At 63.4% G+C, this 23,164-nt stretch overlaps 4 protein-coding genes across 4 annotated transcripts in view; 2 read left to right on the top strand and 2 right to left on the bottom strand.

The window, feature by feature from the left end:
• Window positions 1-382: 382 nt before the first annotated feature.
• On the top strand, window positions 383-2,770 carry CHLRE_17g706400v5 (uncharacterized protein). The gene is made up of 4 exons (XM_001691507.2): window positions 383-778; window positions 1,078-1,144; window positions 1,455-1,498; window positions 1,705-2,770. Exons 1-4 carry the CDS (start codon window positions 608-610, stop codon window positions 1,963-1,965), a joined length of 543 nt encoding a protein of 180 aa, XP_001691559.1. The 5' UTR covers window positions 383-607; the 3' UTR covers window positions 1,966-2,770.
• Window positions 2,771-2,902: 132 nt separating this feature from the next.
• On the top strand, window positions 2,903-11,361 carry CHLRE_17g706350v5 (uncharacterized protein). The gene is made up of 9 exons (XM_043072007.1): window positions 2,903-3,192; window positions 3,418-3,634; window positions 3,963-5,206; window positions 5,488-5,735; window positions 6,024-7,048; window positions 7,375-7,479; window positions 7,773-7,911; window positions 8,207-8,287; window positions 8,476-11,361. The coding sequence occupies exons 1-9, from the start codon at window positions 3,117-3,119 to the stop codon at window positions 9,889-9,891; spliced, it is 4,551 nt and encodes a 1,516-aa protein (XP_042914466.1). The 5' UTR covers window positions 2,903-3,116; the 3' UTR covers window positions 9,892-11,361.
• A 459-nt stretch (window positions 11,362-11,820) lies between these two features.
• Window positions 11,821-21,492, bottom strand: CHLRE_17g706300v5 (uncharacterized protein). The gene is made up of 22 exons (XM_043072006.1): window positions 21,105-21,492; window positions 20,727-20,846; window positions 20,237-20,369; window positions 19,606-19,932; window positions 19,129-19,268; window positions 18,520-18,666; window positions 18,068-18,148; window positions 17,668-17,743; window positions 17,386-17,489; window positions 17,182-17,234; window positions 16,972-17,047; window positions 16,693-16,734; window positions 16,352-16,396; window positions 15,996-16,160; window positions 15,606-15,662; window positions 15,202-15,326; window positions 14,728-14,815; window positions 14,330-14,422; window positions 13,709-13,867; window positions 13,070-13,124; window positions 12,839-12,954; window positions 11,821-12,704 (listed from the first exon to the last, which is right to left on the bottom strand). The coding sequence occupies exons 1-22, from the start codon at window positions 21,225-21,227 to the stop codon at window positions 12,519-12,521; spliced, it is 2,511 nt and encodes an 836-aa protein (XP_042914465.1). The 5' UTR covers window positions 21,228-21,492; the 3' UTR covers window positions 11,821-12,518.
• Window positions 21,493-21,540: 48 nt separating this feature from the next.
• CHLRE_17g706250v5 (uncharacterized protein) overlaps window positions 21,541-23,164 on the bottom strand; it is a 7,102-nt gene continuing 5,478 nt past the window's right edge. Inside the window, exons 9-10 of the mRNA XM_001691662.2 lie at window positions 22,935-23,164; window positions 21,541-22,543 (exon numbers count right to left, since the gene is read on the bottom strand). The exon at window positions 22,935-23,164 is cut by the window's right edge and continues 1,957 nt beyond it. Coding sequence (XP_001691714.2) covers window positions 22,169-22,543; window positions 22,935-23,164 — 605 coding nt within the window. The 3' untranslated portion in view covers window positions 21,541-22,168. The remainder of the gene's footprint in view (window positions 22,544-22,934) is intronic.

Below are 23,164 nucleotides of genomic sequence, written 5' to 3'. Positions count from 1 at the left end.
GGATTCGGCCAGTGACACTGTCCCTGCCTTCGTAAGATAGAGCACTGGACCGGCTGCGTCGCAAAATCGACACCCCGGCGGCTGCGACAGGCCTTCCGCTGGGCCGCTAGGTCGGCCCAGTGCCGCGCCGTGCCCTGTGTCGCAACCGTGTCTGCACATTTGCTCGCGCCGCTCTCGCGCCCATCTCGAGCGCGCATGAAGTCGTCCTACCTTCAGGTTGCCGGTACATGCAACTCTTTACGGTTGTTTACAGCTACAGCATTTGCAAGGAAGGATTCCGGAACACCGGCATCCCCCCCCTGATCTGTGCACTTGGGGGCGGGGTGGGGGGGAGCGCGGAGCCCGAAGGCTGCAGGGGGTTGGGACCAGTCCAGATGGGTCACACTGCGCCAAGCAGGCGAATTCAGCTGTAGATTTCGTTGCTTACGACCAACCCTTGCGTGAAGCTTGGTCCTGCTGGTCACGGTCAGAGACTTGCCTGTCGAGGGTGCTCGTTCTTTCCTTCACGCCTAAAGCTCAAACTGCTCTCTTAAGATAGACAGTGACTATACATAGTGAGAAACACTGCAAAAAGCACACCAACTCTGTTGCGCGCTCGATCACTAGAATGTCCAACGCTAAGTTCGCTCCGCCCTCGGGAGCTATTTCTTCAGCATCCGGAAATGTAGCGGAGGTCGCAGCCAGCTCCACGCCCAGCGAAGTCATCTCGGCAATTGTCACCTCTGCATCGTCACCACCCCAGCGCACGAGCAACCCCAACCGCTGGCTCCTATTTGGGGTGAGCCTGCCAGCCACTTCCAACATGCCTGACAGCGCTCTCCACTGCCGAGTTGGGGTTGCCCGCCCCGCTGGCACGTTCCCGCGTGTGGCACCACGCGGAAGACCACCCGCGCGCACCTGCGCGCCGACGCATTGCTGAGGCCTTCAGCGCAGCTGGGGATAAAGGAACTCTTGACGGCATATGAACCCTGGGGGCTGCATGCTTGCCTGCACTTCTCTTGCCCACGCTTCCCGGCAAAACTTTCGTACCGGCCGTCATGCTCCTCGTTCGCTGACGACGCTTCCGCCCGCCCGCAGTTCTTCTTTCTGGTCATCTTTGCCAGCATTGTCTCTTTCCGCGAGGAGATCTACACCTTTACCACAGGTGCGTGCTGCTGCCGCACACCACGTCACAGATGCGTACTCCTCGCAGCAGGAAGCGGGATGCTTGGTCCACGGGTGTGGCCCCACCGCGGGAGCCCGGTGTTCAGAACGAGGGTGCGGAGGTCGGCCCTCCCCGAGTGGGTGTTTTGACTGGCACGCAAGTACTGATTTCCGAGCTCTGGCCTGAGCCCCGCACGCGCTGAATCCCGTATGTTCCCGCCACAATGCGGCCAGCCAAAGGCGCCACTCCTCAGCCCTCCCCTCAGCCCTCCCCTCAGCCCCCTCCCTGCCCGCCCCCGGCTGCAACGCAGATATCCACAAGTACCCCATCCTATCGGTGGTGGAGGCCTCGCAGGTGGGTGTGCGGGCGTGTGTGTGTGGGGGGGGGCGTGTCGGGCGCGTTGGGTTACACCTGTGCGCATGCCGTGGGCGAGCTACTGGATGTAGTGCTGCTTGTGGGCACTTGCGCACCCATGCACACCTGCTGGCGCCTTCGATCCGCCAAAGCCACCACCCACACCTAGCCTGCCCTTGACCTGCCCCGCCCCCTCGCCTGCGCAGGTGCGCAAATACCTGGGCTCCGGCTGGACCTTTGGCACGGGTCAGGACCAGGTGCACACGATAGACCCCGACGCAGCAGCCGCAGTATCAGGTGCAGATGCCGCCACTGGGGCCACTGGTGCGGCCGGCTCAACGGGGGCGGCGGCGGCCGCTGCGCCGGCGGCGGCAGCGGCAAGGGCGGTGGCGCAGGCGGCGGGAGGTGCATTGAAGAACGCGACGGCCGCGGCTGCAGGGCGGCTGCTGCGGGCGCGGTTCGCGTGAACGGACTGATATTGTGTTGGGGTGTGCATTAGATGTGTGTGTGGGGGGGTATGGCACTGCTGTGGGGGGTACTCTTGTGCCGAGGAGCAGTGGAGGCGCCACTGCACTGCAGACGTGCAGGTGGCGCGGCGGCCGTGCTGTTGCTCCTGTGACCAGGAAGTGTGCCGACCTTCTGTACGACTGTGCATGTGACACGGTTACTCGGTACGGCCGCACGCCGGCCCTAGTTGCCATGAGTGGTGGTATTAGAAGTGGCCGGCGGCGCAGCCTGGTTCCTAGGTGTCTGAGACCATCGCTTGAGGGGTGCTTACGACGTGGCTTGTGCATGCGCGCGGTGTGCGGTGTGCGGAGCCGGCGTCGTGTGGGCTGACTGTTGGTTGTGGGTTACATTAGAGGCAACGGGTGGCGTTGCCTCTGACTGGTTCGCTTTGCCCAGACACAACTGAAGTAGCCGGCGCGCCGGCATATGCCCGGGCAGGGGCGACTTTGAACTGGGGGCTAGTCGCCCCGAGGTGTGAGTAGCTAAGAGTACATGTTGGGTGGTGCAGTGCGCAGGGCCGGCACAAGCAATAGTGGGCAAGCCATGATTAGTGTGCACAGTAGGACGGTGTTAGGTGCGCCGCACCCACGCGTGCTTGCTGCCTGTAGGATAGACTCGTCACGATTTTGCTGGATAAGCTTGTGCACATGAGGGACCGTTGGCGATGCTGACAGGTGGCGCCTGCGTTGAGCTGGGGAACGGGCAATACTGGGAACACTTTTTTGCGCTCAACAAAGCTGTCGTGAACTGTAAAGATGAGGCAAGTCACAGCCGCGCTTAGAAGAGCGAGTTGGAAGTGGACTAAGTTGACACATTTTGCGCCGCACGGAATCCAGCAGGCCCCCCAAAACAGGCAAGCTCCTTAGTTGGAGGATTCTACTGCATTGTTTATGATGAGGTACTCCTTGCATTGCGTACACACCAGCAACCTTATCTCTGTTATTCTGTAGCTCAGGCACGGCCCAACAACTCAGGCACGGCCTCAACTTCACACCGGTGCTTGGCAGAACTCCTGTAGTTTGACACATTTCATCAAGTGCGGTTCTCGGTGCACATCTGGAAAATGGGAGCTCCGTCCGCACGCCTGAAAATGGCAGCAGACTAAGACGAAATGCGACCTGGCGCAGCTCTGCGAGCCCTTGCGCAGCTTGCAACAGCGTTGTACCTGACTCTGCTTGTGCGGGCAGGTTGGTATGGAGCGAGTCGAGAGGCTGTTGCCAAAATTCCCCTGCGGGCCGCCTTGTTTGTGAGGCGTTTGACAACGCGACGCCTGCTACAAATAGGCGTGGCTGATACAAAGTGTTGTTCTGTGTGTCGCGGCTTGGGGTGTCGGTTTGTGCACAAGCTGGCTTTGACTCCTCCCGTCGATTGCGCATCGTCACACCTGCCACTCGGCCCACAATGCCCCGCAGGGCTTCTCGTGCGTGATGCCCCTGGAGGCCAGCCCTACCAGTATGAGCTCCACACGTGGTTGGGCGCGGGCTATGTCGGCGCAGGCTGGCTTGGAGCTGCGGCATTCTGCCAGAGCCGCGGCGGCGCGCTAACGCCGCTGTCCTCGACGGCTGAGCTCTCGACGGTTGCCGGCCTGGTCGGCGACGGGTGCCTGATTGACTCGAAATGGTCCGACCAGTGAGTGCACTGCTTATGTCGCTGCAGCTTACGTGGGGGTTTGCGACAGGGAGGCCTCGGCCTCGGCCCTGCCCTGGTTGCGCGGCCCGGGTTCAGTGCGTTCACTTGCCGGTTGGAACCGGGCAGCTCCTCCCAACTACTGTTTAGTACATATCGCCCCGCCTACCGCATCACTAGTCCTCGGAGCTGAGATTTAAGTGTCTTGAACAGCATCGTGTCTGTCGTGCGGGAACACCCACTCGGACCGTTCATCTGTGGGCGACAAAAACGTGCTGCTATTCGCATTGGCACGAACCCTGCCCCACCCCATCCCCACCTTACCCCGCAGGCTGTTCTGGGTCGGGCTCAGCACTCTTGCCCACCAAAGCGCAACGCAGCCGCAGGCCCTAGGGTTTATGGACCGGCCCCGGCCCGGCAGCAGCACAACACTGCTGCGGAACAGCTCCAGGATCGCGACCGTGCTTGGGAAAATGGCAGCTACTGCCAACGTCACGCTGTGGCCGGATGTTGCTACAGCCGCCACGCCCGCGGCGGCGGCAGTAGCAGCCGCCATAGCCAACGCAAGTGGCGGTGGCTGGGTGCTGAGCGACGTCCCAGTGCAGCCGCTGTGCGCCGCTGTGCGGCTGCTACTGCCGATTCCGGCGGCGGCGCCCACGGCGCCGGCAGTAGCCAACACCAGTGCAACTGCGAATGCGACGGCCGGCGCGGCGAATGCAACCACGAATGCTACAGCCAACGCAACCACGCTGGCGGCGGCCTGCGGTGATGCCTACCGTCAGTACCAGGCCTCCAAGAACGGCAGTAGCGCCAGTGGCGGCAGCGGCAGTAGCAATAGCAGTAGCAGCGGCGGCAGTAGCACTGTCGACGTCAGCAACTATCAGATGGAGCTCCATTTCCAGGACTGCGGCGGGCTCTCTGGGCTGGCGGCGGCCGGGGCTGCTGCCGCGGCCTCGCACGGTTTCGTGTGCCGTGTGCCCGCCGGCACGAACCCCTCGCCATCCCCATCTCCACCAACACCCTCCCCGCCCTCTCCACCGTCACCGCCGCCGTTACCCTTGCCACCGCCCTTGCCGCCGCCGCTGCCGCCGGTTCCCACTTCCCCGCCTCCCGCTGCCAGGCGGCACCTGATGGCGCTATCGCAGATTGCTCCTGCCGCCATCACCACCGGTGCAGAGCCTTCGCAGCTGGTTAGGAGCGGCCATGGCAGCAGCAGTGGATGTGGCGGCGGCAGTAGCAGCGGCGCCCAGCAGTGGCTGTCACGCGGGCTACAGCCTCATCGGGCTGAGGCGCCAGGCGGCGATGGGTCGCTGGCTCTTGGATTGAGCCGGCGGCAGCTCTTGCAGCAAGTCGGCGGCAACACAACAAGCGACACCACAACAAACACAACAAACGCTAGCAATTCCACCACCAGCACGACAACGAATGCAACGGGTACGAACAGCACGACAGCCGCAGGCGCCTCCTCGCCGCCTCCCACACCGCCGCAGCCTCCCTCACCATCGCCCGCTCCGCCGCCCCTGCCGTCGCCGCCCCAGCAGCTGCCGCCGTCGCCTGCCTCGGCTAGCCCCAAGTGTGAGCACCGCGCTGTGTCCGCGCGCCTGTGCATGGGCATGTCCATGGGCATGCCAGCGCGTGCCCATTGTTGATAGCTCCTCCAGGGCGGTAGCTCCCAGCCAGGAGTTGCACATTGATGCCATCACATCAACTGCCTAAGTACCGTACGTGGTTGTAACTCTGGCGCCTTTGGAGATCTCAGGCCCTGACACAGTCCTCTGGCTAGCTACCTGAGGTTTGCATGCGCGTGACTGGCCTCATTCCTCTACATCCTCGCCATTCTGCTTATCCTACTACAGGTATCCCTCTAATCCCTCTGGACATGGGAGCCGCCAATGCCACAACATCTGCCAACACCAACACCAGTGCCAACGCCAACGCCACCCGTACCGGAGGGGTCCGGTATCTGGCGTGTACGGCGGCGGCCCCGGCCGGCGGCGGTGGGGGCCCGGCGGCGGCGGCGGCGGCGGCTGCCAGCTGGTCTGAGGCGGCGGAGCTGTGTGAGGGGCTGGTGAGGGGTGGCACACTGGCGGTGCTGGAGTCACAGGTGCGGGCGAGCGGGCGGGTGGATGGGCGGGTGGGCGGCTGTGCGGGCGTATGGGCGCCCGGGTGGGCGGGCGGCTCGGTAACCCGTTGTCAAGTCATTGCTGCCGGTTGATGCGCTGAGCCTGAGACTTCCCTCGTACTCCCACAGCAAGCTCACACACCGCACGTCCCCCAAGTATTATCGCTTGCGACTAACGCCTCTGCCTGTGCTCCACTCGTTTAACTTGGTTTGGTTAAGTTCGGGCTGGTATTTACAACGCCCTCACCCGTTGCCCCCCGCCCGCCACAGGCCCTCATCGACGCCCTCACCTACCTGATCCGGAGCCGCGACCCAACCGCCGCATACGACTTGTGGTTTGGTCTGGTGTCCGGCGGGCCCCAACCGTCAAGCTTATTTACAACAGCGGCGGCACCGCCGCTAGAGTACATTCTAACCGAACCTCACATCGTACCATCGTACATGCGGCAATCGTGGCTCAACGGAACCCTGGCAGTACACACTAACTGCCAGGCGCCGCCGCCGCCGTCGCCGCCGCCGCCAACGCCCTCGCCGCCGCCGCCAACGCCGCCGCCAATGCCCTCGCCGCCGCCGCCAAAGCCGTCGCCACCGCAACCGCCGCTGCCGCAGCCTGCTAACATCACTGCCGCCGCCAGCAACACAACCGGCAACGGCTCCGCAACCGGCAACAGCACAACCAACGCAACCGCAACGGCAGGCGGCGCAGGCAACCACCACAGGCGGTTGTTGCTTACAACCAACACAACCGCCAACGCGACCAACTCCACCATGCCAACCAACTCAACAACGGCTTCAAACAGTACGACCCCTACCATGGACAACACCAACACCACGACGGCAGGCACAAACACCACAGCCACCAGCAACTCAACCGCCACACCAACCAACTCCAGCTCTCCCTCACCCTCGCCCTCGCCAGCAGCACCCCCACAGCTACAGCCGCACCCCAGCGGCTGTTGCGCCAGCCTCTATGTTGGGCCCACCCCCACTGGCAGTAGCGTTGACAGCGGCAATAGCAGCGGCAGCAGCGGCAGTAGCAACGCGACGCCGCCGAGGCTGCTACTGCGCGCCTGCTCAGACCGAATCAGCTTCATCTGTCAGGCGCCGTATGTTGCTCCCGCGCCGCCTGCCCCGCCGGTACCGGCGGCGACGTCACTACAGCCGCCGCCGCCGCTGGGCTCGACGCCGCCGCCGGTGGGCGGCGACGGCAGTGGCGGCGGGGGGAGTGCGGGCGGCGCGGTGGCGCTGACACGTGAGGCCAGCTTGTTCCTCAATGCTATGGCCAGTAACTACAAGTGAGTTCGGCCTTGTGTGATGGGACAGTGTAAGGAGTCCCGGAGTGGACATAAGCAAACAGGGAGCAACGTGGTGAGGGGTGGCGAGGGAAATGGAGCGGCGGCGCTGTATGGTGTGTGATGTGCGGTGCCCACCCCAGTCTCATAGTCATGCCTGAATCCTCTTTCCCCCGGCACCCTCCTTGTCCCCCTTTTCACCTTCCCTTCCCCCTCCCCTTCGGTAACATCGCGCCTGCTGTACTGATGTTCCTGGCTGCGCCTTCACTTCTTGCTTTATCATCAATCTAGTTCCCCTCCCCTTTCCCTTCATCCCCCTCTCCCTCCAGTGGCGCCTACCGCACCTTCATCGCCACCGTGTCGCTGTCACTGGGCGGCGTGCCGTACGAAGTCATCACCTCCGCCAACACCACACACGACCAGTTCACAAACGAGTGAGTCCCGCCCAAACCGATGTCATCCAACTCACCTTGCCTGTCCTTACCTCTCCCCATCCATCGCATGCGGCCGCTCGACTCGACACCACGACCGGCACAAACTATCGTGCCATGAACAATAGGCAGGATAGTGCCTCGCGCTTTCCCTGTTGTCTCTCTTTCTTTCGGTATGCGCAGTGCATGCCACGCCTTCCTCACTGGCGCGATGGCGCCCCTGCTCTCACTGCTTCCGCCCTTCCCACCTACCCCCAACGAACCCAACCCACCCAACGAACCCAACCCAATCACAGGACGCTGCAGCAGTTGTCCCGCGCCAGCCGCCTGCCGCTGTCTTCCTTCGCGCCCACCTCGCTGACCCCCGGGTCCGTGGTGCTGGACCTGAACATGACCAGCCGCGCCCTGCCGCGGGCCACAGCCGCCGACTGGCAGGTGAGTGTGTATGTGTGGGTGTTGGTGGGTGCGTGTGTGTGTGTGTGTGTGTGTGTGTGTGTGTGTGTGTGTGTGTGTTATGAAAGCACACGAGGAAAGGCTCGAGACGGTGTGTCTTTGCGAGAGCAGAAGGGAAAACGCAAGCAAACGCCTGCCCCCCTACCTCCTCTGCCCCATACACCTGCCTCACACACCTGCCTCACACACCTGCCCCACACACCTCCCTCACACACCTCCCTCACACACCTCCCTCACACACCTCCCTCACACACCTCCCTCACACACCTGGCTGCAGTCGTTCCTGACGGGTGGTCTGGCGGCCCTGGCACCAGACCAGCTGCTGTCGTCCGACTACATGACCACGTGGGGCGTCACGGTGAGGGATGCGGCCCGGTGGCGAGCTGGCAACAGTACATTGGGGTGGAGGGCTATGGGGGTGGAGGGCCTGATGAGGAGGTGAAGGATGGGGCAGGGCCTGGAAACCAAGCTGTAGGGCTGTGGAATATTTACACGTGCTAAAGTGTGTTGTTAGTTTCCTTGACATCACTTCGTTTGTCGCGACAGGATGTGCGGCTGGTGGTGCTGTCTGCTACCGAGGTCATACCCGAGCCCCCGCCGACAGCCCCCGACACCTCCTCCTCCAGCAGTTGGTGGGACGACCCGGGACACAAGGCGGCGGTGCTCGTCCCGTCCATCATTGGCGGCATATTATTAATTGGCGGCATTGTAGCCGGCGCGTTCGTACTGTACCGCCGCCGCCATGCTGGCGGGCGCAGTGTGGCAGCTGTACAGCCGACTGGCGCCGTCATGCCGGCGGCAGCAGAGCCGCCGCCAGCGATGGCGGCGCCAGGGTCAGTGGCGGCAGTTGGAACGGTTGGTGCTGCGCCTGGGTACGGAAGTTACGGTGATGGCGCGTACGGCGGTTACGGAGTTCCGTCACCTGGCGGGTACGGGACGGCTGGGTACGGCGGAGTGGCGGTGCAGGGCGGCATTGAGGTTGACGCCAAAGCGCTGGCGGCGACCGCCTATGCGGAGGCGGCGGCGGCGGCGGCTGCAAACGGAGGCATGCTCCCGCCGGGATACGTGGTGCCTGCTGCGCCCACTGCAGCGGCTTACCCGGGTGCTGTGCCGCCGCCGGCGTCCGCGGAGACCACCGCCGCCGCGGCAGCAGCTGCCGCCGCTGACGGCGCCATTCTGTCGCCCACCAGCGCTCGTCGAGCGCACCAGCCCTTCCCGCCGCCTTCACCAGGCGGCGGCGGGCCGCATCCTGGCGCGCCGCAGTACTCGCTCAGTGGCGGCCACGTCAGCAGCGCCGGCGGCGGCCTGCCCGCGAACGGCGCGTGGTGGGAGCAGGAGGACGCGGGCGCAGCGGCGTCACGCGCGTACGGCAGCGGCGGTGCCCTCAGCCCTTTGAGTCCCATCAGGACCGGCAGCCGGGGCGGGTCGAGCCATGCGTTGCTGCCGCCGCTGTCGTCTCCGAGTGGAGGCGGCAGCGGCCGCGCCGCAAGCCGGCTGGCGCCACTGCCGCCGCTCTCGCGCGGGCGCAGCGCGGCGGCGCAGCCACTGAGCCCGGCGGCGGTGGCGGCGTCGGCGACGGCGGCGGCGCTGGCGGCGTCTGGCGGCAGTGGCGTGCTGACGCCGCCGGTGGATCTGGCGGCGCTGGCGGGCGGGCCCATGTGCATTGCCGCGCGCTCGCCGCTGCCGCCCATCCACCGCAATCCCACGCCTGGCAGTCCGGGCGGCGGCGCCGCCGCCGCATCCCTGGCTTCGCCGCGGGCCGCCGCTCCCTCGCCGTTGTCACCTACACGCACGACTCCCTCTCAAAGCGCGCTGGCGGCAGCAAGCCCAAGTGGCGGCGGCGGCGGCGGCGGCGGTGGCGGCAGTGGCAGCAGGCCTAGCTCGCCGCCGGGCGCCGGCGCTGGTGCGGGTGCCGCTAGCGCCGCGAGTGCCGCCGCCGCCTCGCCACCGCCAGCCTTGTAGTGCTTAGCATGGCTCCGCAGGCACTAGGTGGCGAAATGCCTTGATACGCGCATCTGGTACCTTACTTGATTGATAAGGTATCCATAATAATTATGACCTCCAGCTTCAGATGCAAACGGGTTGAGGCGCCCATACGGCCGATGGCTGGGAAAGAACGTGCACTCAGGCTGTGTGTTGCTCCAGCATGCCGTTTCCGCGTCCTCGGATGCGGGGCTGCCAATTTTGGCAGCGCACAGGAACACAATCTCGGTATGTATTGGCGTCATCGCTTTATCATGTTGCGCGGCCGCACATGTCCGCTGTTCGCGTTTGTACTAGCAGTAACGTTTCGGTTGGCGCTCACTTTGCTGTTGCAGCGCAGTAAGAGCGTATTTACCAGGCGAAGGGTGGGCGGGCACGGGTGCATGTGGATGGTGCGAATGGGCGGTGGGTGAGAATGAGGGCCGCATGGAAGGGCGGCTGGCGGATGTGGGTTTTGTGCGAGTCCGGCTTCCGACACGTCCCACAGCCATGTGCGCTGTGTTGATTGCGGTTGTAGTGGTTGTTGTGTATGGGCTGCTCGATGTTTACAGTGCGTGGGGCAATAGCCAGTGGCAGGGCCAGGGCGAAGGCATATGCTGTGCACACTGCTGAGTGGGCATCACATCACCTCGAGAGGGGCGGTGGTGGAAGTGGATGGCACGACAGTGCGGGGAGGTGCCGGCAATGCTGTGTCCTGAGGAGGGGGCCGCGAGCATGGGCGGAAGCTGTGTGTGCGGGCTCCGCGTTGCGACCTCTATTCTTGCAGCAAAGTGCGGCCGTCAGATTGTGAGCGGCTGTCGCAAACAAAGACCAGCACCGCTGAAGCGATAATGCATTCATGAAACAACCCATGCCTCCTGCAATAATACGGTACTTGCATGAGTCCACAAACGCGCACTTGGCGGGCTTGGGGTCAGAACGTGCCACTAAACCTTTTTTATCCTTCAGGTTTGTTCCCAGTTGCTTTGGGGCGCGTGAAGATCTTCATTTCGGGGGCTTTCGGGCGGGGGCGTTGGCACGGCCAACCCCTCGGCGTGACGTCGGTGTGCCATCCAGTCGTGCGTTTGAGGCGTTCGGTGCCAGCCTCGCGATAGTTCGGACGTCTGGAGCCAAGGAAGAGAGAGTACAGCAGAGACTTGTACATGCTGTCTTAAGGAATGCGATGCAGTGCCGTATCACGCACGGCGCCAGGTCGTTGGAGTGATCGGCCTCACTGGAACAGCGCAATCGGACCTTTTATTGAGCAAGTGGTTTGGAGAGGTGAGCCGCAGCCAGGGGCGTTACTGGCCCATGTGTTCATCAGTGTACGGTGCCGTACATGCCCGCTTCAGGGTGGCTTCATGGGATGGGTTTAGGGGGATGGGAGGGGGGTTAAGGGGAAGGTGAAGCAGTGAATGAAGGACAACATCATCTTGCCAGACTCCACAGCCCTTGTAACACGGGCCCAAGGCACGCACGACTGGCCCTTATCATATTACGGCTGTGCCTGTGAGTGCTGAGGCGCTTCCAAGGAGTCAAGGACCAGCCATGTGAACCCTGGGCGCTTGGGCCTTGGGGGCTTCCTCGCCGCAGCTCGCGCAATCACCACCTGCGTCGCAACCCGCCCAATCCGCCCGCTGCACTGGCAGCACCAGGTCCACGCCACGGCACTGGGAGGACAGGCATGCCGTATTGCGGCATTGCAGGGCATGCGCGGCCCGGAGGCTGCTGGACACGCCCTGCTGTCAGGCTGTCTGTCGCTGTCAGCACGGCTGTAGTGCTGGTGTTGGCTGGCATCTACAATTCTACATGGCTGGCTGCGGCCTCGTGCTGTGTGTGCTGCGGCGCCCCATGGGACTGTAGGGCGACTTGGGGGGGGGGGCAGGCCGGGAAGCAGAGGCCTGAAGAGGTCCCGAGGGGGGGCCATCCACAATTCCTGGGGATGCCCGGTATGCCAATGACACAGGTAGGGGTTTGACACGTCACTTGCGGTTCCACACGTCACTTGCCTGACCTTTTCTTAAGCCGGTACTAGGGACCGTTTAAAGTTTAAACCAGCGCGTGGCCGTGTCCTATGCCCTCGTTCAGTGCTCCCACTTTCCACATCATACAGACACGGCGCAATGCCTGATCCTTCAGTGCCAGCTCAATACGCGCCGCTTCCACCTCGCACCGCTACCCTACCGGTACTGCCAACTGCCTGCATCCTTCTGTGTTTCCAACTGCGCCATCCTGCGATTGGGCTTGCGCCTCCCTGCACTGCTTGCACACACCGACAGTCTGGTGCGAACATGACATCTGCCGTACCTCTCACACCACGTGGGAAGCAGTCACTGGGAAGCAGTCCAACAAACCCAAACCTGTTCAGCACCTACCGACCCTTACGAGCCCGGCCCACGCGCTCCACACTGCTGCTCTCTCTGAATCTCTTCTGACCCAATCTCCCTCTCGGCCGCGCTCCGGGCCCCGGCTCCCATATGCCAGCAAGCGCCAACACCGCACATGGCGCCTGAGCCCACTGAGTACGTGCGTGTGTGCCACCGCCGCCACCCTGCCGCCACCACCTACTCAGCACGGCGCCCACCCAACCTCCTCCCCAACAACAGCCTTGGCGCCCACAGCAGCCCTCACGGCCCCAGCGCCCCCGCCGCCCCGGTCAGCGGCGGCTGTGCCGCCGCCGCCGCCGCCGCGCCCTCCATCCCGCCCGCGGCCTCCAGCGCTGCAAGGGCTGCCTCGCTGAGCAGGGACTTGCCCACCGCGCCGCGGTCGTAGGGCTGAGCCATGGTGCGCAGGAATTCACGGGCCACGTGCACCTGTGTGTGTACATGTGTGGGCGTGTAGGAAACAACACCAAAACGGGTATGTGGGACGTGGGATATGTGGTCTGGTATCTACAAGCCCCCCCCCACCATCATCATGTCAGCTCCCCCCCCGCCCGCTCCCCCACCATCATGTCTGTGGACAGGTTCATGTGCGCCTCACGCAGGTGGCGGGTGATCCACTGCGGCAGCTTGTCGCGCTTGTCGTGCCGCTGGTAGCGCTTGTCCGCAAAGATCATCATGCCTGCAGCAGCAGCAGGAGGGAGAGTTGTGGGGTGAGGAGGGTGCTATGCAAACAGCCAAACACGCAGGCCAAGCCTCGCGCCGCCGGTTCTGTCCCCCCGCTGCTGCCCACTCACCGTAGTCGGCCTTGCTGCGAATGACTCGCCCCACACACTGCGCCGCCTGCCGCACCTGTGAGCACCCGCAGAGGAGGGTGGGAGGGGTGGCAGGGGGTGGGTGGGTTAGGAAGTGGTAGACGGTAGCCCATCTTGCGGAACATGAAGCGTTACAGACGATGTCGACCAGCTTTCGGCTCCAGCTTGAGCTCCAGCTCCAGCTGCAGCGCGTAGACCCTCCGAAATAGTGTTCCCGTTTGATATAAAGCTGCTGCATAGCCTGACACGACCTAAGTTCGCGGCAACACGGCGACACTACTACGCGCGACTAGTCGCGATCTACGGACGCCCGCTGCCCTAATAGCTCGGGGGGCGGGTAAGGGGAGCGGGCAGCAGGCAGGATTGCACCCCACCGGTTTGCACCCATGCGTGCTACCCTCACGTCATCCTCGCTCACGCACCCCCCCCCCCAGGGCCAAACCTCCTCCGCACTCTGCGGTCTCGGTTCACTTGGGACTGGAAAAGTGTACCCCCTTCTCCCCCCCCACAATTCCTGGACGGTTCGACCTGCCTCGTTGGGAGGCACGCCACGTATTCCCCCCTCCCAATAACTCAATTCGCCGTGAACGGCTGCCCCCTTCCCCCTCCCCCCGCACACACCGCGTCAAAGGCCAGGTAGTCGGCCTCCTTGATCTGGAAGGTCTCGCGCAGGTACTCCAGCCTGGCGCGCAGGATGCGGCTGAGGGTGTACTGGTAGGGCACTCCGAACATGACCACCGCGCGGCCGTAGTGCCGGTCGAAGTCAATGCCCTCCGCCACCTGTTGTCGCGCGTGTGTGTGGGGCGCAGGGGTTGTGTGTGTGTGTGTGTGTGTGTGGGGGGGGGGTTACAAGAATGTTTGGAAAAGCGGTACAGGATGCACTGAAGACTGCAGACGAAGTCGTTAGTGTGGGGGGGGGGAGATGTGTGGATTGTAGATTCCAGCCCAAACTAAAACAACAACAAAACGAAGCCGGCGCGCGTGTGTATGTGTGTGTGTGTGTCTGTGTGTTGAAGAGCACAAGGAAAACATTACGCGTAGGACAGTGTATGCGATGTGCGTGTGTGTGTGTGTGTGTGTGTGTGTGTGTGTGCATTTGGGGTCGTGTTGGAGGTAGTCCACTCCCATCCCAACGACCACATCCATGGACCCAGAACCGTGGTGGGGGTATTGTAGGGGCATGTTAAGGAATTGGGGGTTTGAGTTTGCCACCCCACCCCACTCCCCAGCCCCCTTCCTCACCTTGCCTCTCGCCACGGACAGGAACACGGCCCCGCGGCCGCTGTCGCAGGCGCGCCGGAAGTTGTCCAGCGCCAGGGTGGTCTCCACCACGTCCTGAGGCGGGGGGAGGGGGGTGAGGGAGGCAGGGGCGACAGGGGTAGGGAGGTAGGCAGGTGGGTCGGGGGGTAGGTAGGCCATCAGCATGCGGAGGGGAACAAGAGAAGGCAAAAAAGGGAGGGGACAGGGGGATTGCAGGGATGTTTGGAAAAGCGGTAAAGGGGGAAGGCACGCGACACGCAAGACATGATGGCGTAGGAGAAAAGTGTGTGGTGTTTAAGAGGTCAGCACCGGGACCAAGCAAGCAACCTGCAATGGCCTGCTTCACAGTACCCCAAACATTCCGCCGCCAGTGCGCGCACCTGCGTCTCAATGAATATGAGCTTGTGCTGCATGATCTCCTGCAGGATGCCCATGTCGTGCCACTTGGAGATGATCTGGTCCATGTACCTGTGTGCGCGTGTGTGTGTGAGAGAGTGTGTGTGTGTGTGCATGTGTGTTAAAAAGGCACAAAGGCGAGGGCGTCAGTGACTGTGAGCATTTTCACGGCATCGTGATTCACAGTGATTCACCGTCCGTCCCATCATCCCATCGTCCTCGTGTTCCTGTTCCACTCCCCGTGTGTTGTTGTGAGCGGTGAAGACAGCTCATTTACCCGACCGTGTCCCCGACCCCCGTTGGGCTCGGGCATAACCCCCCTCCCCCTCCCCCTCTCCCCCCGCTCTTCCCTTCACCCTCCACACACACACATAGGCACCCACCTCTTTCTATAACATACACACCCCTTTATAACACGCACCCACCCCCCCCCCACACACACACGCACACGCCCCCACCTGTACGACACGAAGAAGGCCACGATGCCGTCCGGCACTGTGGCGGCCAGCTCCACCAGCAGGCGGCCGTAGTTGCGCATGACCCCCGGGTCGCTGCGCATCTCGAACTTGGTGGACAGGGGCATCTGGGGTGCGTGTGGGTGTGTGAGTGTAGGTGGGTGGGTGGGGTGGGGGAGTGGGGTAAGCCGTTCATGGAGAACGGAGTGGTTCGGAGGGGGATAGAGGGGGGAAGAGGGAGGATGAGTGGGGGTGGGGGCGAGGGGTTATATGTCCAAGGGATACCCCAACAAACAGGCCCCAACCCACAGAGTCCAGACTTTCCACGTCCTGCTTCCCGCCTGCCCACCCCTTGCCCCTGCCCCCTGCCCCCGCCCCCGCCCCCTGCCCCCTGCCCCCCGCCGCACCTGGTCGGCGCCGCGGGTCACCACCACCGGGCACAGGCAGTCGCGGGTGAGCGTCATCTGCGCCGTGCATCACCAGGAGGAGGAGGCAGCCGAGAAGGAGGAGGTAGCGGAGGAGCGAGCGAGTCAAACGCTGGCAATCACAACCCACACCTCACAATGCGCCCAACAAGCAAAGCCCACGTACCGAGGTGCGGCATGTACCGTACAAACGCGCCCTGTGCGTGCCCTGACACGTTGCACTTTCTCATCCTAAAATGAGTCTTGTCTCATTTGGAAAACACATAACACGGCCCCCCTTCTGGGTCTTCTGGGTCTTTCCCCCTGGCACAGACTGACGCACGCACACACACACACACACACACACATACATACACACACGCACACACCCACCTGGAAGGACTGGATGGCCACGGGGTTGAAGTTGAGGATGCGCGGGTACAGGTCGATGGGCGACAGCGTGCCGCTGGTGATGACCACGGTCTGGAACTTGCTGAACACCGGCCTCATGGCCAAGCTGGCGTCCAGGCAGGACAGCTGCAGCACCGGGTCCGGCACCTGCGGAGGCGGGGGGAGGAGGAGGGAGGAGGAAAGGGAGGAGGGGGAGTGAGAGGAAGGGGAGGAGGGGGAGGAGAGGAGTGAGAAGGAGGAGGAGGAAATTGCACAGTCAAGGAGAAGCATCGCGCGTGGGTATGAGGAGCCACAAAAAAAGCACCCATCGACCCACCCGCCCACACACCTACACCCACCTGCGGCAGGCGCTCGTCGTAGGGCTCCATGATGATGGCGAAACCCTGTGAGCGTGTGAGTGTGAGCGTGTGAGTGTGAGCGCGCGTGTGTGTATATGAGTTAAATGTGCGTGTGCATGTGTGTGTGTGGTGTGTGTGTGTGTGTGTGTTGGGGGGCGGGAGGGGGTGTATGAGTGAAATGTGCGTGTGAGTGTGCATGTGTGTGTGCATATGTGTGTTAAGGATTCCAGACGGGAAGGCATGACGCATGGCCGTGCGTGCTTGCGTGTATGTAGTTGCGTGTGTGAAGCTCTGTGTGTGTGTGGAGCTCCCCCCCTCACCCACCCACCCCACGCCCCCACCTTGGCGTAGGTGCCCACCAGTGTGGCGAAGTCCGCAACCAGCTGCGCGACAGAGTGTGTGTGGAGACACGTGTGGGTTAGCACCGTTTTGGAAAAGCACGGATACACTTACACAACTCCGGTATGTGGGCGGGTGTCCTTCGGCATTCCACCCCCTCTGATGTTTACACCCCCCCCACACACACACACACACACATGCACACACACACACACACACACACACACACACACACACACACACACACACACACACACACGCACGCACACACGCGCGCATACCTGTATGGGCGTGAACTCGTCGGTGTTGGTGATCTCCAGAGTCTTGAGCAGACTGGACAGCCGGTCGTAGCAGAACCTGTATGTGTGCGTGTGTTTGTATGTGCGTGTGTGTGTGCGTGTGTGTGTGTGTGTGTGTGTGTGTTGTTATGTGCCGGTTTGTGCGTCTTAAAGCACAATCCACCCGGCTTCCCTCCCCTCCCCTCGCCTCACTTGAGTGTCTTGGCATCCACCTGCACTCGCTCCTGCAGCTCCGTCAGAAACACCTGTGTGTACGTGTGCGCGCGTTTGCATGCGTGTGGACGACTAAAACAAACCGAGAATCCCAAGTCCCTTACTGGTAATGCAGTTAGGCGCCCCCACATACGGTATACGCCCCCTCCCCCCGTCCCCCCCCCCCCACACACACTCCCCCACCTGTGGCGTCTGGCTGGTGACCACGGGCGCTGCCATCTTGTCGCGCAGGAAGGCCAGGAAGCGGGCCAGGAAGCCCACAAAGTGCTCCGCGCGCCGGATGTTGCCTGGAGACAAGACGCACACACAGGAGGGAGCGCGGAGGTAGAGGCACGGGGAAGTGGCGGGGAAGTGGTGGGTGGCGCAGTCCCCATCTCTGCCTCCTCCCTCCCTCCCTCCCTCCTTCCTCCTCCCCCCTTCTCCTGCCTCCTCCACTTTCCTCCCTCCAGCCTCCCCCCTCCTCACCCGGCACTGTCTCCGCCACCACGTCCTCGGGCAGGGCGGGGTTGGCTAGCCAGTCCTCACCGCCCCGCAGTGCGCCCTGGGGGGGGCGGCAGGTGGGGCGGCAGGTGGGGCGGCAGGTGGGGCGGCAGGTGGGGCGGCAGGTGCGGCGGCAGGTGGCAGCGAGAGATGAGTGCAGTACGGTATACGGTACACCAGACGGCGGCTCGAGCCCCCCCCCCCCACCCCAAAACCCGACCAGACAGCCCAATGCCTCCCGCCCCCCGCTCCCCGCCCCCGCCCACCCTACTCTGCTGCCCCCTGATTCCCCTGCTTGTATCCTGTTCCCAATGTTTTATCCTTGCCATCCCCCACCCCGCCCCCCACCCATCTCCAACCCTCCCGCCCGCCCGCCCTCCCCCACCTGCGCCACCAGCCCCTGCACCAGCCTGTTGTACTCGGACTGCAGCCGCTGGGCATCCGCCTCGCGAGCGCGCCGGATGGACTGCAGGGAGGGGTGGTGGTGGTTTCCAACAGGCCCAGTAAAAAACACGCGACCGGGGCGGGGGCAGGGTGAAGGAGCTGTACTGATGTGGTACTCCAGGGGGAGAAGGGGCTGCCTGCCCCCGCCTACTTGCACACTTGCCCTCCCCCGCCCGCCCGCCCGCCTCCCCCTCTGACCCCTCCACGTCGCCCCCCCGCAGGCCGGCTCCTAAGTAAAAGCGGCTGCTCTCGCCCTCCCGTCACTGTTTTGCCATGCGTCCTCTCGTGTCTCTAATTTCCCCTTGGACATAAGAATACCGTACAAGCTAGCCCCAATAAGAACCCCTTTACGTTGTAATCAACACACACACACAAACTAACTCCCCCTCTCACCGCGTTGAGTTTGCCCAGGTTCCTGCCCGCCCCCTCCAGCGTCTGTTTGCGCAGGTTGACAGACAGCGCCTCGATGCACACGTTGTCGATGTTGTGCGCCTCGTCAAACACCACCACACACTCCTTCTCCAGCTCCCGCGACACCATCTGCAGGGGCGGGCGGGTGCAGGCGGGCGGTGTGTGAGGGGGGGGTTGCGAGTGGGTGGGTGGGTGGGTGGGTGGGGGTGCGAGTTGGATCGTGGGGGTAATTCATTCCAGAACCCAACGCGTGTGGGGTTGTGGGGTTGTGGGGTTGTGCGTGTGCGTTGTTAGCAAGGGCTGGTCGTGTGCCACAAAGCGTGTCGCCAGGCTGCATGTGCTGCACCATTGGATTCCGGACAGCGGCTGCTGGCTGCAAGCGTGTCTCAAACCCACAGCCTCCCCTCCCCTTGCACTGCAGTCCGGGCTTGGGTGACGAGAGCCTTGACCATGGGGACCCATTCCGCTGGGCTCGGGCACACACCACTCCACCTCCTCCCTTCCCCACCTCCCCTCCTCCCCTCCCCACCTCCCTTCCTCCCCCTCCTCCCCCTCCCTCCCTCTCCTCCCCCTCCTCCTGCTCCTGCCCACCTGCGACACCTTGGGGTCTATCATGTACTGGTAGCTGTACACCACCACATTGGCGAACGCCATCATGTGACGAGCCAGGAAGTAGGGGCACCAGCGCTGCTTGCGGCCGAAGGCACGCAGGTCGGCCAGCGTGTACACGCCTGTGGAGTTGCGCGTGTGTTGGGGGGGGGGGGGGTAAAATCATGGTTACTTAAGAAGCGAAGGCGGGGGGTTACATTCATGACTAGTTAAGGAAGTGGTAGACGGACGAAGGCGGGGGGGGGTAGCCATCCATGGGATGGTGTGTATCAAATATGAAGTGAAGGGGGGGGGTGGAGATTGGAGTTGGGGTTGGGCTACAGGCTGATAGGTTGCGGTTTTTGACAAGACAACGGAACGTGTGTGGCCGTACCTTACGTGGATGTGTGTATGGCTAGGCACATAACCCAGTCCCGCCCACCCACACCCACCCAACACAACCCCCACGCCCCCACTCACCCGGCGGCAGGAGTGCCTCCACGCCCGCGCGCTCGTGGCCCTCATAGAACTCGCACAGCTCGATGTCCGCCACGTCGCCGCCGCCGCCCCTGCCTCTTGCGCCTCCTCCTCCTCCCCCTCCTCCCCCTGCCGCCCCTCCTGCGGAGCCCGACGGCCCCGCGCCCGCCGCGTCCTCCATCTCCACATCTCCGCCGCCCGCCTCGCCGCCGCCGCCACCGCTGCCGCCACCGCCGGCCCGCTCGCCGCGGCGCTCGGCGGCTCGCTCGCGCACCCAGGTGGCGGTGAGGCGGCGGCAGCCCGCGTCCACTGACTCGCGGGAGCCCTCCTCTGCGTGCGTGCAAGCGTGTGTGGACGCAAGCGCAATGGGTGAAAACATTGTATGCGAGTCGACCAGGCGTGTGAACAGACATTCTACCTAGTCAGTAACGAACCTAAACGCCCGCACCCTCGCAACATTCCCCCTTCCTGGCCCCGCCTCTGCTGCCTCCGCCACTGCTCCGCCCCCTCTTCTGTCTCCACCTCTCCCCCTTCCTCCGGCCGCCCCCCCCCCCCCGCTCCCGCTCCTGCCCCCCGGCCCTCGGCCGCCTCTCCCCTCCCCCCCTACCCAACCCCACCCTTCCCACCCGCTCACCCGCCACGCCCGGGTGTATGCACAGGTTCTTCCGGCTGCTCAGCCCCAGTGCCAGGATCTCATTGCCGCTGCCCGCGCCCCGGCCCAGATACTTGGAGCGGTACTCCACCAGCTCAGCCAACTCCGCCAGAACCTGGCAGAAACATGAACGCATAATGGGGTTGTTAGTGTGTCCGGTGTGTGTGACAATAAGCACAAGGACCAGAAACACGCAGGGCTGCGCTTATGTCTTGGCACTTCCCTAAACGGCATGTGTCGTGCCACAACCATCAACATAACACACCGGCCCACAGCTCCCCGGCACCCAGCTGCCGACCGGGTATCTGTTCCCTGTCCCCTGTCTCCCCCTCCCACACACGCCTCCTTCCTCCACGCCTCCTCCCCCCACGCCCCCCCCCTTTGATACACACCATCCCATGGATGGCTACCCCCCCCCCCCCCGGCTTCACGCCCCCTCCCTCCACGCTCGCTTCCCCTTCCTCCCCCTCACCTTCTCCATCTCCGGCACGGTTCGTGTGCAGTAGACCAGCTTCCCCACCTCCTTGTGCGCCAGCTGGTACGACGTCACCAGCGCCAGCAGCGTGATGGTCTTGCCCGTGCCCGTGGGCATCTGGGGCGAGGAACACGTGGGGGGAAGCAAGGGTGCGGAGGGGCAGGGGCAGGGGATGCCGAGGTGTGTGTGGGAGGGGGAGGGAGGGGGATTGCGGGAATGGCGGCCCCACGTGTCATAGGCTTGCGAAACCTGGCGCAGCCACCGTCAAGGCGGTTACTCGTGGAGCCTGTACTGTAGAATCCGGATCGGGCCTCGGTGGGCCCGGCCCAAGCTCTACGCCCCCCCCCTCCCTGCACCGACACGCGGCACACACACCTCCAGGAGGCAGTGTCCTCGCGCATCCAGGGCCCGTTTGAGCTCCAGCATGTACCGGTACTGCTCCGGGTAGATGTACTCATAGGGAAAATAGACCGTGAGGCCCTCCAGGTTGAAGCGCATTCTCGCAGATGGCCGCTCGGGCGCGGCGGCAGCAGTACGCTGCCACACGCGCCCCTATGAAGGCTAGTTTTGCAGGCAAATAGCACTCAGAAACCTTCAAGCAACCGTCAAGCAATTAGATGGAGCTCATTCTCGGTGCACGCGCTCAACCTTTGCTTGATAAACTGTGACGATGTCGTGTGCTTGTTGTGATGATAAAGCTGTAATCGTATTTCGATCTCGACCTAGCCCAGTTGAATCAGGTTTTCACTGACGTTCAATTAACGCGTTTGTCGCTTATCAAAGTACGTGTATTGGTCAGCCAAAAGCATTTTCAAGGTTCGGAAAGCCGAGCCTGTGCCCGATGAACAACTCGTCAGCCTCCATGTCAGATGCACAGCACACGCCACGGCGCGCAGGCGCCCATGCAGCTAACGTCCCGGGAACGCTATGAGGGTCATTCACGTACATAATTCCCTTCATACACCAGCGAAGTGCTCAAAGTGATTGTCTAGCGTACCGTATGCTCGCGCGCACGGGCGGCCTTCGCTGCCTTCCCCTGCGCTGCAGCCCACCCTTGAGCCCACCTAGGCGCCAATAATTCGCACACGAAGCTGTCTTTCCCCAAACACGGCGACCTTCTGACCCACTGTGTCCTCGTCCAACTCCTCAACTCCTCCGTTTGCGTAATCACATATCGACAACACCCACCGGATTTGTGCACGGTCAGTTCAACATCGTTGCAGCCGTTAGGCAGCACCCGTAAAGCCCTGTGTGCCGCCCCCGCCTTCCGCTGCTGCCCTGTGGCTCAGAGCAGAGCGCCTCGCCGCTGCTAAGTACCTGGTGCAACCAAGCAACCATGTGTCCATGTCGTATGTCTAACATGGAAACCCTCCCCCCTGGAAACCCTCCTCCCCAGCACCCCCCGTTCGCTGCTACCAGCACTGCTAGGTGCGTGCTGTCTAGCTCCTACAGCACGACAGCACCGACTTCGTGCTTTCAATGTCAGGGTGTTCAGGTCCCAACACACGCTGCTGTATCTCCAGGCAGCGCGTCGCCAGCGCCTCACCCTCCGCGTCCCGGTCCAGCTTGTGGTAGCAGTAGGCGAGCCAGAACATGGTCCGGAGCGTCTCGGGGTGCTCGGCGCCCTGAACTCTGCCTTGCAGGTCCAGGCAGCGCGCGTAGAGCGGCTCGGCATCGTCGGGGCGGCCGGCGGTGTCGATGCACGCGGCGAGGTAGAGGAGCGAGGAGCAGACGTCGGCGTGCGCCTGGCCCAGCACGGACTCGCGGGTGTCGAGGCAGCGCTGCAGCAGCGGCTCCGCCTCCTCGAAGCGGTACTGCAGCACATGAGGGCGCACGTGCATGCAAATGGTTTAATAGGGTTTAGGGTAGCGAGGTGTAGCGAAGGTGGGGGTGTGCCGTCTTCATGTTCGTGTTTCGTGTTTCGAGTTTCAGTTTCGGGTCCGTTTCGGGTACAGTCGGGCGTCACGCTAAGGCCACAGTGATGCAAGTCATGCGCACAGCCGAGGGGCCCGGGCTGGCAAGCACCATAAGCAAAAAATGGTTTCCTTTGACACGACATTCATGGAAGCACATAAGCTGCCCCGGTCCCCATCACGGTCCCAGCCCCAGTCCCTGTCCCCCAGCCCCGACATTTCCGCAGCGCCAGTATCTATGCCAAACGCCGCCGGCCGCCGGCCGCCGGCCGCCCTGCCCTGCCCTGCCCACCTGGTCTTTGATGCATGACGCCAGCACAAACAGCACAGTGAGCGTGGTGGGGTGCTCCTTTCCCAGCCCCCGCTCCGCCGCCTGCAGCGCGCGGCGCGCCACCTTCTCGCCCTTTGCAAACTGGTGCAGCAGGTAGTGAGACCAGGCGTGCAGCAGCAGGAGCCCCACCAGCGCGCTTGCAGCATCGGCGGCGTCAGCGGCAGCCTTCGCAGCCGCCTGCTGCGCTGCCT

This window comes from Chlamydomonas reinhardtii, chromosome 17, assembly GCF_000002595.2.
Source record: "Chlamydomonas reinhardtii strain CC-503 cw92 mt+ chromosome 17, whole genome shotgun sequence".
NCBI lineage: Eukaryota > Viridiplantae > Chlorophyta > Chlorophyceae > Chlamydomonadales > Chlamydomonadaceae > Chlamydomonas > Chlamydomonas reinhardtii.
The sequence above is the reverse complement of the archived record's forward strand: the minus strand, read 5'-3'. Positions and strand labels throughout refer to the sequence as shown.